Source organism: Meles meles, chromosome 2 (assembly GCF_922984935.1).
Source record: "Meles meles chromosome 2, mMelMel3.1 paternal haplotype, whole genome shotgun sequence".
NCBI classification, from domain to species: Eukaryota; Metazoa; Chordata; class Mammalia; order Carnivora; family Mustelidae; genus Meles; species Meles meles.
Window position 1 is genome coordinate 69,502,809 of NC_060067.1, and position 16,413 is coordinate 69,519,221.

General features: G+C 52.0%; 1 protein-coding gene across 4 annotated transcripts in view; it reads right to left on the minus strand.

Annotated features, from left to right (window-relative positions):
- Window positions 1-4,522: 4,522 nt before the first annotated feature.
- Window positions 4,523-16,413, minus strand: part of UVSSA (UV stimulated scaffold protein A) — a 28,726-nt gene continuing 16,835 nt past the window's right edge. For 2 of the 4 annotated variants that reach the window (XM_045988634.1, XM_045988642.1), the window contains exons 9-14: window positions 11,928-12,066; window positions 11,396-11,515; window positions 10,585-10,768; window positions 10,130-10,238; window positions 7,467-7,641; window positions 4,523-6,212 (exon numbers count right to left, since the gene is read on the minus strand). In XM_045988634.1, the coding sequence (XP_045844590.1) occupies window positions 6,119-6,212; window positions 7,467-7,641; window positions 10,130-10,238; window positions 10,585-10,768; window positions 11,396-11,515; window positions 11,928-12,066 (821 nt within the window). In that variant the 3' untranslated portion in view covers window positions 4,523-6,118. Of the gene's footprint in view, window positions 6,213-7,466; window positions 7,642-10,129; window positions 10,239-10,584; window positions 10,769-11,395; window positions 11,516-11,652; window positions 11,717-11,927; window positions 12,067-16,413 lie in introns of all 4 variants that reach the window. The other 2 variants (XM_045988650.1, XM_045988659.1) reach the window with 2 other exon arrangements.

Here is a 16,413-nt window from a genome sequence, read left to right on the forward strand (position 1 = left end):
CTCTCTCTGCCTGCCTCTCTGCCTACTTGTGATCTCTGTCAAATAAATAAATAAATAAAATCTTAAAAAAAAAAGTCAAAGACAAAGAACATCTTGAAAGTAGCAAGAAAAAAAATACAACTTACTGTGTACAAGGCACCTTCCAAAAACCCAGCTTATTAACACTGGCTTCTCATCAGTGGACACCAGAAGGACACCAGAAGTGGGATCATACACTCAAAGTGTTAGAACAGAAAAACTATTAACAACATATCAAAATCCAGTGAAGCTATTCTTCAAAAGTGAAGAAGTTAAGACATTCCAGATAAACGAGCATCGGGACAATTCACTGCCAGCAGACCTACCCCTCAAGAAACACTGAAGGGCACCCTGCAGACCAAAGTAAAAGACACAAGCCAAATCCACAAGAAACGGAGAGTGCTGGGTCAAGGTGGCCACACAGCCCAAGAGCAAACAGTATAATGTAAGTCTTTTCTTTTTCTTTTTGACTTTAAAGAGCTACAAAAAGCAATAATCACAAAACCATGTTGACGGTCTCACAATCTATCAAGATGTAATTAGTATGGCAAAAATGGCACAAAGGTGCTAGTGGGGAACATACCTATATAAGAACAGAGCTTTTGTACACCTCCCAAAACTAAGCTGATATGAAGCCATACTGGATTGTATTTACTTGTTCACTGGAATCTTCAGAGCAACCACTGAAGAGTTCCCCAAAAAACCAAAACTCAGTGAAAGATACAGGGGAATCCAGTGAATATCCATGCAACACACACACACACACACACACACACACACACACACACACAGCAATGGGAAAAAGAAGAAAAAGATGTGTAGAAAAACTGGGAAATGGTAGACAGAAATCTTCCCTTCTCAGTAATTACATTAAAGGTAAATGAACTAAATATCACACTTGAAGGCAGAGATCAGCTGCATGGAAGTACAAGGATGGAAGAAGATATAGTGTGCAGATACCACAAGGTGTGAAGACACCATACAAAAGAGACTTTAAGACAAAAGCTGTTATAGAGACAGAAAACACCCCATGACAAAAGGGTCAATCCATCAGGAAGAGTACAGACTTATCAACAGAGCCCGAAAGCACATGAAGTAAACTGACAGAAAGAAAAGGAGAAATGGACAATCAAGAATAACAGAGGCATGGGGCACCTGGGTGGCTCAGTGGTTTAAGCCTCTGTCTTTGGCTCAGGTCATGATCTCAGGGTTGTGGGATCGAGCCCCGCATCGGGCTCTCTGCTCGGTGGGGAGCCTGCTTCCCCCCCAACTCTCTCTGCCTGCTTGTGATCTCTGTCTGTCAAATAAATAAATAAAATATTTTAAAAAAAAAGAATAACAGAGGTAGCAACACTCCACTTTCAAGAATGGACAGAACAACTGGGTTAAAGGTCAACAGGGAAAAAGAAGACATATGCAACACTATAACCACCTCAACCTAACACACATTATCTACAGAACACTCAACAGCAGAACACAGTTCTCAAGTGTACATGGAACATTCTCCCAGGAGAGCACATATATGAAATAAGTCTTTAATTTCAAAGGACTGAAATTATACACAATGTATTCTTCGGCCACATGGAATGAAATTAGATCAAATGACAAAAGAAAATTTGGGAAATTAACAAGTATATGGAAATTAAACCAACTCCTGAATAATCAGTATGTAAAAGAAATTCAAGAGAAATTAGAAAATACCTGGAGATATAGATGAAACACAACATACCAAAACTAATGCAATGAAGCTAAAACGGTGCTTAGATGAAACCTTAGTTGTAAACACCTACATGGAAAAGTAGCTACACCTCAAATCAATAAGCTAATCTTCTATCTTAAGAAACAGAAAGAGGGGCGCCTGGGTAGCTCAGATGGTTAAGCATCTGACTTTGGCTCAGGTCATGATCCCAGAGTCATGGGATTGAGCCCCGCATTGGGCTCCCTGTCTGCTTCTCCTTTTATTGCTCCTCCTGCTGTGTTCTCTCGCTCTGTCAAATAAATAAATAAAATATTTAAAAAAACACACACAAAAAGAAACTAGAGAGTAAACCCAAAGCAACCCAAAATTTTTAAATTATTTATTTTTTTTAAATTTATAAACTTGTATTATTATAAAGATCAGTAGAAATTAACAAAACAAACAATGAAAAAAATGAGAGAAAAATCAACAAAACCAAAAGTTGGGTTTTAAATAGATCAATAAAATTGATAAGCCATTAGCTAGACTGGCCAAGAAAATTTTAAAAAGTGAGAAAACACGCATATTTTTAAAATCAGGAATGAAAGACATTGTCAGCAAGCTTACAGAAGTAAAAAAAATTACAAAGGAATACTGTTAACAACACTATGTCAACAAATTACAACCAAAGACCCATATGAAATAGATAAATTCCTAAAAATATAGAAACTACTGAGACTGACTCAAGGAAGAACAGGAAATCTAAACAGATCTACAATAAATTAATTTTTAAAAAGATTTAATTTATTTATTTGTCAAGGAGAAAAAGAGCACAAGCAGGGGGAATAGGAGCAGAGGGAGCAGCAGATTCCCCACCGAACAGGGAACCCGAGGCGGGACTCGATCCCAGGATCCTGGGATCATGACCTGAGCCGAAGGCAGACGCTTCACCAACTGAGCTACCCAGGCACCCAAGAAAATAAATAAATTAAAAAAAAAAAAAAAAGTCTCACAAGGAAAAGCCCAGGACAAAACTTCACTGGTAAATTCCACCAAATGTTTAAAGAATTAATACAAATCCTTCACAAACTCTTCCAAAAAACAGAAGAGGAAGGAACACTTCCCAGCTCAATCTGTGAGGCCCATACTACTCTGATACCATAGCCAGACAGACGTCATAAGAAGAAAAGTCTGTGGTAATCTCTTTTATGAACACAGACACAAAAATCCTTAACAAAATACTAGCAAACTACGTCAGTGGAATTGTACAATATTAGCAAACCAGGTGCAATAACATATACGAAGAATTATATACCATGACCAACTGGGATTTATCCCGTGAATGCAAGGGTGGTTCAGCATATGAAAAACAATTCATGTAACATACCATATCAACAGAATAAAGGATAAAAACTACATGATCATTTTAATAGATCCAGATAGACATTAATAGATACAGAAAGACATATGATAGAATTCAACATCCTTTCAAGACAAAAACATTCAACAAACTAGAATTAGAAGGGAACTTTCTCATCCTGACAAAAAGCACCTACAAAAGCCCATGGCGACACCATTCTCAATGGTAAAAGACTGAAAGCTTTCTCCCCAAGACCAGGAACAAGATGAAGATGTCTGCTCTCACCACTGCTATTTGACGCTGGACTGGAGGTTCTTAATTTGCCGAGGCGATTAGGCAAAAGAAAGACAGGCATCCAAATCGGAAAGAAAGCATTCTATTTGCAGATGACATGATTGTGCGCAGAGAAAATCCCAAGGGATCTACACACATACACACACACACACACACACACACACACACACACACACACAGTTAGAATTGAGCTCAGCACAGTTTCAGGCTACAAGACCAACATACAAAAATCAATTATATTTACAATAACATCAAAAAGAATAAAATACTTAGGGATAAATTTAATGAAATAAGTGTAAAACTTATACACTGAAAACTACACAAAACCTTTGAAATAAGCTAAAGAAGAGCCAAATAATAAGAATATCCCAAGTTCATGAATCATAAAACTTAATATGAAGATGACAGTGCTTTTCAAAGTAATCCCTAGATTCAACAAAATCTCAGCTGCCCGTTTTGGGTAGAAATCAACAAGCTGATCCTAAAATTCATTTGGAATTGCAAGGGACCCAGAATATCCAAAATAATCTTGAAAAAGACAAAGTGGGAGGACTTACTTTCAGGGTTCAAAACCGCAAAGCTATAGTGACCAAGACATGGCAGCACTGACACAAGGATATGTAGGTCAGTGGAACAGAATGGAGACTCCCAAAATAAACTCTTATGTTTATGGCCAGCAGATGATCAGCAAGGTGTGATGGTAATTCAGTGGGGGAAAGAATAATTTTACAACAGATGGTGCTGGGACAACTGGTATCCACACACAAAAGAATGAAGGTAGACCCCCACCTCACACCATATACAAAAATTAACTCAAAATGGATCATAGGCCTAAATTTAACAGCTTAAACTATAAAACTCTCAGAAGAAAACATAGGAGTAAATCATGATCTTGGACCAGGCCACATGCTTAGGACGCCAGAAACACACGAAACAAAAGAAAAAACAGATACTGGGTGTCATCAAAATGAACAACTCAGTGCTTCAAAGGACACTATCAAGGAAGTGAAAAGAGAATGGGAGAAAATATTTGCAAACAATGTAAGGGTCTAGGATATATAAAAAATTATTTTTTTAAAAGGTTTTTTATTTCAGAGAGAGACCAAGTGAGCATGTGAGCACAAGCAGGGGGAGAGGCAGAGGCAGAGGGAGAAGCAAAAACCCCCCACTGAGCAGGGAGCCCGATGTGAGACTGGCTCCCAGCACCCTGGGATCATGACCTGAGCCTAAGAGAGTTTAACTGACTGAGCCACCCAGGTACCCCCTAGAATATATAAAGAATTCTAACAACTCAAACAACGCAATTAAAAATGGACTAAGAATCTGAATAGATATTTCTCCAAAAAAATACACAAATGGCCAATAAGCACATGAAAAGATTACCATCACTAGTAATTAGGAAACTACAAATTAAAATGCAAATCAAGATACCACTTCAGGGATGCCCGGGTGTCTCAACTGGTTAAGCATCTGCTTTGGGCTCAGGTCATGATCCCAGGGGCCTGGGATCGAGCCCCACATGGAGCTCCCTACTCAGTGAGGAACTTGTTTCTCCCTCTACTTCTGCCCCTCCCCCTTCTCATGCTCTCTTTCTTTCTCTCAAATAAAATCTTAGAAAAAAAAAAGATACCACTTCACACCCAGGTGGCTAAGATTAAGGAGAGATCACGTGTTGGCAAGAACACAGAGAAACTGGACCCCTCGCGCTGTGGCAGGAATGTAAGTAAAACAGGGCAGCTGCTTTCGAACAGTCTGGTGGTTCATCAACACGTAAACACACAGTGGCCAAATGAACTAGCAGTTCCACTTCTGGGCGCAAACCTAAGAAATGAAAGTATATGACCACACAAAACTCGGACACATATGTTCACAGAATCATTACTCATCACAGCCAAATGGTGTGAAAACTCCCCAAATGTCCGTGATACGGAGGTGTCATTGCTGAGCCATATTCCACAACATGCAAGACCTGTGGAGATGCTGTGCTAAGTGAATGGAGGAAGCAGACACAAAAGGCCACATGCTGCTAGGACGCCATCCACCCAGAAAGGACAGAGCCACGAACAAATCAGGAGGGGCCAGGGGCTAGAGGAAGGATAAGGGGAGTGACCGCAAATGGGGACAGGCTTCTGGGGCAACAGAAAGTTCTGGAACCCGGTGTACAGGTTCTGGTCTAGGTTATACAGCGCACTTCATGCCACTAAGTGGTACACTTTGAAAGGGTGAATTCTAGGGTGTGAGAGTATGAGGCTGTTTTTTAAAAACACGAAAACCATGAGGTAGTTGCTGTAATTCTGATGCATAACCATCACCAAAGTGCTCCATGAGCTGGAAACGCGAGCGGTGATGCCGAATGGCTCACAACCCTGCTTGTCTTAAAAACAGTGTTTATGTGAAAGTGTGAGGTTTCCTAGAGTCCCTCTGAGTGACCACTGCCCAGGGAAAAGGCTGGGAAGTGGGAGTTGGGGCTCTGCAAGGACAGGCTGCCCATGTCACCTCCAGGATCTCAGGCAGGCCAGACCCATATAACCCGGATGGCAGTGGCTCCTCAGGGCAGGGCCGTGGCTCCCCAGGGCAGGGGAGCGTCAGTACCTCTGGGGCACTGTGATTAGAATGTACACTATTTCCTCCCAAGAAATCCATGCAACAAATGGTGGCTGTGGTTCCAGCCCAGTCCCGTGTCTGTGCTCCCATCCTGGCACCCTGGCTGAGGGAGGCTGGAAGAGGGGCCCACAGCCGGGGCGGCTGCACACACCGCATCTGGCCCTCTAATTTAGCGCATAGTTAAACTGGTTTGCAAACTTCTCATGCTTCTTCCGGTCCATCTGATTCATGACTGTGACCACCCTCTGCACAGCAGCCCTGTGGGGAAAGCAGAGTGAGACGAGATCAGGAAAGCCTGGCCAGGGCTCTGGGCTCCAAGCGTGGTCTGGCTGGGATCAGGCCCTGGTCCTCAGTGGCTGCCCCATGCAGACTGCTCAGACTGTGCAGATGGGCAACACAGCCCAGAAGTGGCTGCAGCTTACCTGTCCGGAGCCTAAAGCAACCCCGTGGGAGCCTCAAGTCCCGAGCCCCCAGGATCCCGACCTCACCAGCGCCAGGCTGCACCACAGACTGACAGCAGAGCCTGCCCAGCAGGCCGGAGGGGGAGCAGCCCGAGGGCACAGGCAGTAAGGCAGCACCAGACCCTCCCCAGCCCCGTGCACAGCTCCCCAGGACAGAGCCGCGGGGCAACACAACAGGCCTGCCAGCAAAGATGCAAACAGGCCATCAAGCGTGTCTCGCTGCCCAGCCTGTCTGCTGCCTGCTCAGCAGAGCCTGGGCCCAGGAGGTAGCCTCCAAGGCCACCAAGCAGCAATGCCCTGCTGCCCCCAAGTACTGGTGTGACTCCGGGGCTCAGTCAGTCACCTGTGGCCCTCCAACAGGACAAGCTCACGGGGCTCCCTCCTGTCCAACCCTGCACAGGCCAAGTATGTGCTGATGCTGGCCAGGATGGACATGCCTCCTACGGCCACCGCATGGAGCAGAACGCCTTCCAGGTGTCATCTGCTCAAGAAGGCTGCCCCACGAGGATGGCCTGATGGCACCCATGATGTGTGCATAGATCCGACCAAGGAGGCCACGGCCTCATAGGGCTTCCTACAGGAGCACCCTGAGTGTGCTCATCTGGCCAGCCCTGGTGGCGGGCAGGCAGTGAGAGCACTGGCTGGAGGCCTTCCTGCCTGGGCCCTGCTGAGTCCCCAGCCGCCAGGCACGTCCAGCTGGGCTGTGGAGATACCCTGTCCATGAGCCCCTTCCCGGCAGCACTGGCCAAGGTCTGCTAAAGCAGAGACCCATGTGGTGTCTCCCATCTCCCCAGTCTCAGCTGGCCTCCCCTGCCCGCTGTCCCCACGCGGACACCCCCAAGCACAGATCACAAGAGAGCCCCCTAGGGCCAGCTGACCCTGCACCAGCAGCCCCCATGGAGGCCTCCCCCCACCACCAGAAAAGGAGGTAGTGCTGGCTGGTCAGTGAAGCTCATCCACCACCTTCGGGGTGACCAGCTCCAGGCCCCTCTAGTGTCCCCAAATCCAGGGGCAGGGGGCAGGGGGCAGGCATGGGGCGAGTAACTCTTACTTGGCGAACACCTTCTTGGCAATACGCGCGCGGGCAGTGTCGGCCCGCCGCTTCAGGTCGGTGAGGCCAGGATGCTTCCTCCTCTTGCCCTTGCCGCTCCTGCTTGACCCAGACGAGCCAAGGTCCACTCCAGTGGCAGCCTCCACATCTCTCATAAGCTCGGGGTCCTGCCAATCTGCAAAGAGACCCCAAGGTTTCAAAGCACTCCTGACACCGACCAGAGAGCCTCTCTCCTGAGCCCTGAACCCTCTTGGCCCACTGCTGGCCAGCAACAAGGGGAGCGGATGGCAAGGCAGAGCTGCCCACCCATCCTGGGCCCTGTGCCACCAGATGCCAGAAAAGAACTGGGACGGGACCCAGAAGCTTCATCTGGTGTACCCACTAGCCCCCCAGGCAGGAAGGCAGCTGAGATGGGCACCAGTGGCAGGCTACTTCCCAGCCTCCAGCAGGACTGGCCCACCCAGCCCCCAGAGACAGCGGCCAGACCCATCTGCTGACTGGTGTTTGGGTGCAGCAGGGGAGCAAGGGCCCAGCGCTCAGGACAGGCTGAGCTTGCTTTCTCACTTGTCCAAAGAGGACTTGGCAATGGGCTTCAATGAGGGAGTCGGTTTACCAGGGCAGTTCTGTTCTTCCTGCTACAGCCCACGTCAGGCAAGGCAGTAGGGGACGCTGCTCCACGTCCCACAGAGCCTGGCCTCGCCAGCCTGGGGCTGCACCACGGCCAGGCCAGCATGCTTATCTGCCAGGACTGAGGGATGCTTTCACTGTCTCATGCTGGGGTCCCCACGGCCCCGCTCCGACCCTGGCTTCTCCTTCCCACCCTGGCCTCAGCTTCCTGGTCCCAGTGGGAGCGGGCCTGCGTCTGGAAGGTGGGGTTGGGCTCTGTGAGATCAGGCACATCCTGTTCAGGAGGGAGACAGCACAGCCCCCCTCATGTGCCAGACCTTGGGCCACTGAGCCTGGCTCACAGGAGGGTGCCAATCGCCCCACACGCCATTGGTGCCCAACATGCTCACGGGAACCTCATGGAATGTGCACCCCAGACAGATGGGTAGGCCTCCCCAAGTTGATTTTTTGAAGTGAAGGAGTACAGGACCGCACAATTCAGACCCAGGAACGATTAATCCAAGATTAAAGAAAACTGTCTAAACAGTTTATCTCCCATAATAAGAAGGCGCCACAGTTTAGGGGCCCAGTGAATGGAGCAATTGTTTAAACACCACGGAAAAATACCGGCGGCTGGGAGAGATGGAATGAGCATCTCAGTAAAATGAAGGAGCAATTTAAAAGCCTTTGAGGAAAATCAATAGCTGCCGGGGCCGCACGGCCTTCCTGTGCGCTGGCGGGCCTGGAGCTTGGCGCATTGTCACCAAGGTTAGCGCCGGGGAAAGAAAATTGCTGCGCGTGCGAGGGAGGCGGGGATCAATACTGTAGTTAGTAAAGAGATGCTATTTCACATCTGACTGGCCAGCGCCGGCCCGCGGCCGCAGCCCGATACCTGTTGTTAACAAGTCACCGAGGCCTGGAGAACCAGATACTCTTCAGGGTTGACACAAAAAATACGCACTTAATTTGCTACTGAGTGTGAGCCACCAGGGAAGGCCTCGCCCCACGGATTAGTAGGTCAGGGGCCCCTCCCTGCTGCTGTCCCCCGCCTGGGGGCTCAGACACAGCATCAGCCTGAAATCTCACATCTGTCAAAGGCAAAGACCCCACTAATGACGATAAACGCCACCTGGCTGGGACCTTCACGTGTAGGCCAGCGCAGCCCTCACGCTCTGGGTCCACACCGTGGCTTTCTTGGGATAGCGAAAGCCCCAGGTGGCCAGGACCTCCAGACCCTAGCCTAGGCTTGACAAACCACAGAGACTCCGAGACGGGTCAGAGGTCTGATGGGTAACCCCCACATTCTAAACATACCCACATGCTTCCCAGACAGTAACAGCCACTTCCAGGGGACACCATGTGGCCCTGCTATTCAGGGGTCCTTGGGAGTCACGGGGTGGCCAGCCTGTGGCACGTGCCCAGCACAGGGCACCGACACACATACCGTGTCTCAACATGACAACAAGACAACACAACAAGTTCCCCAAGTTGTCCTGAGAACAACACTGAACCTGAAATGGCCTCTGTGCGGAACTGGCTCCCAAGACCTGGGGCTCAGGGCCTACCTGGGACCTTCTTGTGTCTGCCTGGGCATGCACACATGCATGCACATCCCACTTGGACCCCCATGTGCACACACCCATGCACACCCCATTTGCACACCTATCCCACGTGCACATGAGCACACGCACGCACATGCACTCACAGCTGTGTGCACACACACACGCCCCAAACCTCCCATGCTACGGAGAACCGGCTGCTCTCCTCTCTGGAGCAGGGGTTTCAGCCAATAGCCTTCTTACCTTCATTCTCCAATTTCCTTAAAAACGTGATTCAGAACCCAGACCGAGCCACCAAACAACATGATGGTTTCTGGCCGTGAGTCTGTTTCTCCAGGGGTCAGCGATATGAAAACCTGGCCCAACCAGAAGCCCATGTCCCCCGGGGTGCTGCCATGAGTTACAACCACGCTGGCGGTGGCAGGTAGCCACTGGGTCCTAGGCTGTCCGTCCCCGCCTGCCCCAGCACCCAGCCGCCTGCTCTGGCCCCAGACCTACCTGCACGCCCCGCCCCCTTCTGCAGCCGCCTCTGCTCCCAGGCCCTGTCCTCTGGCTGGAGGGGCTGGCCCATGTCATCTCTGGGGATGATCTTCCCGTGGAATGGGCACTGCAACAAAGAGGAGAGCAGTTCTGGCCACAGCCACTTCCTCAATCCGGCCACCTGGTGCTTAGCGCAGCACGGGCATAGGAGGGGTTGTGTGGGGCAGGCGTACAGGAACCAGTGCAGAGCATGAAGTCCTGGACGTCAGAATCCCAACCCTGGGCACGAGGTGGTGGCGGAGCAACGCGGGCCAGCCAAGGACAAGCGCTTTCTGAGGAGGGGCCCCCGCCAAGGGCCACAGCTGGCTTCACAGGGGCCGGCGAGAGCCCAGCACCCATACAGCCACTCCATCCCAGAGGCAGCCATGTCCATGTGTGCCTGTGGTCCTTGCTGGCCATGGCTGCCACCTCACCTTCAGCCGGTCCTGGCGCTCACAGAGCCGGCCGTCGGGCCTCGGGGCGCGGCACCGGTGCTGGACGGGCTCAAACTTCCCTGCAAAGGTAATGGAGCGGCTCTGCAGCATCTCCGAGACGGCGGCACTGTCCACTTCTGTGTCCACCTCGCTGGGCTTCCAGAAGCGGTGCTCAGAGTCACACCTGCAACACCAGACTCTCAGAGCCGCTGTGGGGAGGCTGCCCGGCACTGTGGCCGCAAGCTGGGCCGGGCAGGGCAGTCTGAGGACAGCAGACTCAGACTTCTGGACCCTGTCACAGATGCCATAAGCCCAAACTCAGAAAGGGTCCTCCCCTGTCCAGCCTCCATGGCTGCCCCCAGCCTGCCAGGACTGCATGCTCCCCAGCAGGTTAACCAGTGGATGCACCTGTGCCCCCTTCTCGTCTGCAACCCCCAGAGGACAGCGTTAGCTGGCATAGCACAGGGACAGCTCTGGGAAGTCCTCGCAGAGCCCCAGGCCTGGCCCATGTGCAGGGCTGAGTCAGACCACTGGAAGGGCGAGGATGGGTCAGGAAGGGCCCTAGGCCCAGGCAGCCAATCCTTCACACCCCATGATGCCAGACTGTAGGAGGATGGTGCAGGACCTCTCCCCAGGGAGCCACAGGAAGACTCAGAAGAGGTGTAAAAGGCACCCCCCGGCACAGTTCTGTGGTCCTACTAGAGCCTGCATGTGGTGATTGCCTCCATAGGGAGTGTGAGGCAGAGTAGGCCCAGGGCCCGGTGGTGTTTGCGGGATGGGGAAAGGTGGGACCAGACACACCCACACTCACTTGAGGATCTTCCCCGGCTGCTCCTGGCCCCAGTAGCACAGGTCCACACCAAAGGGTACAACAGGTGCCCGGGCCCGCTCTGCTGCCAACTTCCCGGCCTCCTCATGTCCTATAGGCGCCCTAGCAAGGTCACAAGAGCAGGACATGCTGACTGTGCATGCGTGAGCTGCCACAGGCCCTGTCTCTCCCTCTTGTCCTCCGCTCTCCTCAAGACACAGACCCCGGGGTCAACACGTCCAAGCAGTGACCTCTGCTACCTTAGGTTCGGGGTCCAGGGCAGCCGCTGGTCCTGACACCAACCCCAATGGTCTTCAGGGAGCTCTGCAGGGAGCTGGTCTCAGATCTTTGGACTTCTTCCTGGGTCTGACACCTGTCCCCACCAGCTCTCCGAGGACCCCTCTATCCCATGCAAGCCAAAGGCACAGACAGTGGCAGGCGCTCATCCGGCCCAGGGCACACCCAGGGTCACCCCCACACAGCCAGAGGGGTCTGGGCAGCCTGCGCCAGGCAGAGACAGGCATCTGGAGGTCACCTGGGGCTCGGGGCAGGAAGCGAGCGTCCACGTAGGTGGTGACGCTGGGCAGCAGCAGAGGTGGGGTCATGCGCCTCCTCGTCCTGCCTTGTTGTCCTCCTGGCCTGCAAGCCCCGGGCAGTAGGGTCCTTCTCCAGCCCTGGAACAGAGAGGAGCTGTTCCTGGCCACCGCTCCCATGACCCCAGACTGACCCCTGGGGGCACCATGCTCTACCTCTACCCCCTGCTGACAGCCCAGCAGTGATGACCCAGGTCAACCTGCAGCCAGGCTCCAGCCAGAAGAGGCCACCATGCTGGCGCCTCCATACACCTCCACAGGAGATGGCCAGAGACGAGGCCACCAGACTTTAGAGCTTTGTAGGCCAGCGTCCATCCCAAATCCTCAGAGCGGGGCGAAGGCAGATTCCTACCACCATAGGGGCCCTCCCTGGCCCCCGCCAGCCCCTCTCCGCAGGGTGTATGGCCACACTGCCCCCGCACAGGCCAGGGTCCCAAGGCGGCACACAGTGTGGGTGGCATCAGCAGAGGCGTGCCACCCCAAACTCGCTGTGGGAGCTGAGGTCCTGTGGGCTGAGTGCAGTCACATGTGAGGACTGTGACATGCCAGGAAGGAAGCTGAGCAGCATGTTCTAGACAGGGGATGAGACGTCAGGCAGGTCAAGTGTGTTGCATGCTCCCCAAGGGCCGTGGGGCCCGGAGCACACTGGAGCTTCGGAAGAGGAGGGGAGAGCAGAGACCCCCCCCCAATGGACAGCGGTAATGACTCGGGGACTGCAGCAGGCGCCCCAGGCGGTGGGCACCCCAGGCAGCAGGCGTGGGATGAAGCCAGACGGCAGCTTTCACAGCTCAGGTACGGACACCGAATGTGCTGCATACAGATGTCAGCATCTTTGCTACTGGCCCCCAAAGCACAGAAAAAATAACTGGAGTTGGGAAGCGGTTGAAGAAATAAGACACCCAATTTTGCTGGAATTTGGGAACTACCCAAATGGCCCACTGAGTGTCAAGAAAGAGACAGAGAAAACATGGCTGGTAGACTTACAGGGAAACTTAAGGACGATAAGATGAAGAGAAAGATCCAAAAAGCTTCTAGAGAGGAAAAGCAGAAAGGGCGAAGGACAAGCATCCCACCAACACCAGTGTTTTTAACAGTGACTGTGACCGTGAAGTCTCTGGAGTTCCTCCTGAGAAGCTTGAAAGAGAAGACAAGCTAGAACTTCCTATCTAGCTCACTAGCACCCTGTGGTGCCTGTGAGGGACAGCTTCACACACATGAGACCCTTTCTGGAGCCACAGGAAGGCCTGCTTTGAAAACACTCTCCGAGTGAGTCATCAATCCATCCGTCAGGGCGGAAAGGGAGTTTGGGGCAAGGCTTGAGAGCAGGAGCACAAAGTGGTATCTCTGCCTCTCACTGCACACCTGGCACCAGAGCTGAGCTGGGGTGAGCAAGGTGCTAGGCTAGGGGGTCGCGGGGGGAGGGCGGTGCAGACAACGTTATGGGACCAGGGCCGTGCACAGGAAACATGAGGATGAATCTTTCAAAAATGAGGGATAACTCTCAGAAAAATCAATGCTCTTACAATTTTATCAATATTGATAGAATGTTCTAATTTTTTTTTTTAAGATTTATTTGTCAGAGAGACAGAGTACAGGCAAGCAGAGTGACAGGCAGAGGCAGAGGGAGATGCAGCCTCCCCACGGAGCAAGGAGCCCAATGTGGGACTCGATCCCAGGACGCTGGGATCATGACCTGATCCGAAGGCATCATGACCTGAGCCGAAGGCAGCTGCTTAACCGACTGAGCCACCCAGGCATCCCTTGATGGAACGTTTTAAAAATTAGCAGAAAAAATATTAACCTACCAAACAAAAGGTGCGGAAAGAAAACCCAGTGGGTAATAAAGTATCTGGGACATTGAACAACCAGAAACAATTCATTAAATGGGTTAAAATCAGCTAAAAGGCAGATTAGTTCTAAAACTTTTAGCAACCTGTGGTCCACACAAGACCCACTTAAACAGTCAACAAGACGATGAAGCTAAAGACAGCCACACAGACTCACCCTGTAGAGTGGGACAGAGAAAGCAAGGACAACAGTGTCACCAGAAAAACCGGGTTTCAGGCTCCAGACACACAAGGAGAAACACAGCGCATGTGGTAAGCAGCTCAGGGACTCGCCATGGCCGGCTCTGTGGACCCTTGCACAATAGACCAAGAAGGCCAAATCCACAGCCACATGGGACACTGCATCCAGGAAGCCCTTCAGAACACATGCACACCTGACAGGACCACAGGCAAGAGAACCAAAGGGACCTCAGCGCCCCCAGATCATGTCCCTGGGCCACGGAACAGCCAGGAGCCAAGCAAAGGTCAGTGAAGACCCAGACGTCAGAAACCTACACACACACTCTGACACTCCCTTCCTGAGAACACAGACTTGTGGTATAGACGGCTCTACTGAACACGGATCCACCCAGCACCCTCCAACACCAACTCATGAACACTGGATTTAGAGAGAACTGGAAGGGATGTGGCAGCACCGAGGACTAACGTGTGTGCTTTAGGCGTGGGCTCTCTGCAGCAGGGGCAGCCTGACCTGACTCGGGGACGTCTAGCCCAGTCCCCTACAGCGTCGCAGGCAGCAGCAGACGGGCCCCCTTCTATGCATGGTCTCCCTGGCATGTGGCCGCACACAGCTTCGCGGGGGCTCCAGAAAGTCCATAGGCCCTGCACCGGAAACATGTGCCCGCATCTACTGCAGATGCCCGGCAAGCCCGCCTGCTGCCCTTTCCCAGGTTCCAGCAGCTGAGAGCAGAGGACAGAGCTGCTTGGGCATGACAAGTCCCCCAGGGTTGGGATCCCAGGCCAGGTTCCATCATCACCATGCTGCCTTGGCCCCAGCTCCCCGAAACCCCCAACACCCCTACTCGGGATGTTGACAAAACCTATCACTGACTGCTCAGAGCCTGTCGCAGACAGCCAACCCCACGAGTGTGCACGAGCCACACACACGCGCCCGGGGTGCTGGGGAAGGCTGATAAGTGGGCATTGTGGCATTTAGATGGATACAATCACAGCCGAAGGATCAATATGTGAATTCCTAGGAGTTACAAGAATGAAATATATTTTTCATTGATTTGTTGTTTTAAACCATTAAAAAGATGGGTAAGCGTGTTAAAGCAGAGTAAATACTCAGGGCGCTAAAAAAACACGACCATTTTCACATTGTTGTAGAAAATCAATCTCGCTGACATACACTTTCAAAGTAAAACCCCAAAAAGCAGCTGGTGTGTCTCAGCCCAGGAACGAGCATTCTCCGGCAGAGCTGGCCACTCGGCCATCAGACGGGCACGGGCCTCAGTACAGGAGCTGGGCTCAGATTTACTCCCACCGTTGCTTTTAGAAAGAATCCTACAAATGCCCAAATCCCCTTTTTTGTTTAAATTGACGAAGTGGCACCCATTTGCCTGGAGCGCTAAGGCAGACAGGGCGGGGAGCGATGAATCGATAGCGGGAAATGGAGAGGCTGCGGCTTCCGCACGGAGTTAGGCCGCGGAGCTTGACATTATTGATTTTACCTAGTTCAGCTGGCCTTGTAATTAAAATGTAAATTTGAGAAAGAGATTATGTCCTGACAGAAATGGTAGGATTAAGGGGAAGATAAAAGCCCCTCGGTGAAAATTCACAGAAAGAAACGAGAAAGAAAAAGCACCAGCTTCCGCAGCCGTGTGGATTTAGACCAATCTACTGCGGGTTCACCTGCATTTAATTGAAAAAACAGAGGCGGAATATAAACCAGCGTTATGAACTGCCTTGGCTGCCACACTTCTGTGTCTGGAAGCCTCCAGAGCCCTGGGGCCCGCCGGGGCTCCCAGTGGGATTTAGGGTGGTGGCAAGGGTGGGCCCACCAGGGGCGCGGCTGTCTCTAGGGCCCTCCTGACCCTCGCGACCCTAGTCCGGCTGGATCCATCACCTCCAGGCCCCCCGCAGCCCACCTGTCTGCGAACACAGACCCATGTCAGCCATGAGCATGACCTTCTGGCTTACACACAGGATGTCATGAGCAAAGGGAGGGGGGCCGGCAGCAGTCTTGCCTCCTTTTCTGGGCTCCTGAGGTACCCTCCATGGGCCAGGCGTAGCTATGGGCACCAGGGACTTGGGCCCTCCTGGCTTCATGAGGAGGTGGCAGTCAGGTGCCCCAGGAGCCCAGAGCGGGAGGCAGCCTGCACACTGTCAGGCTTGCAGACTATTGGGATCAGCAATGTCTCTGTTGAGACAGCTCATCTCTGCTCCCTCGTGGCTGGGGCCATGGCTGGCAACTCCCCTTGCCATGGTGCCAGGGCTGTGCTGAGTCCAGGCACATGTCCTGTGAGCATGGCGGGCCCACCCAGCCTGTCGCCTACTCCCCTCGGCCACTCCTGCTCAGCACCTCGCCAGTGGGAGTGGCGGCAGCCCCACCGTCCCTGCTGGAGCCCATGGCCTCCAT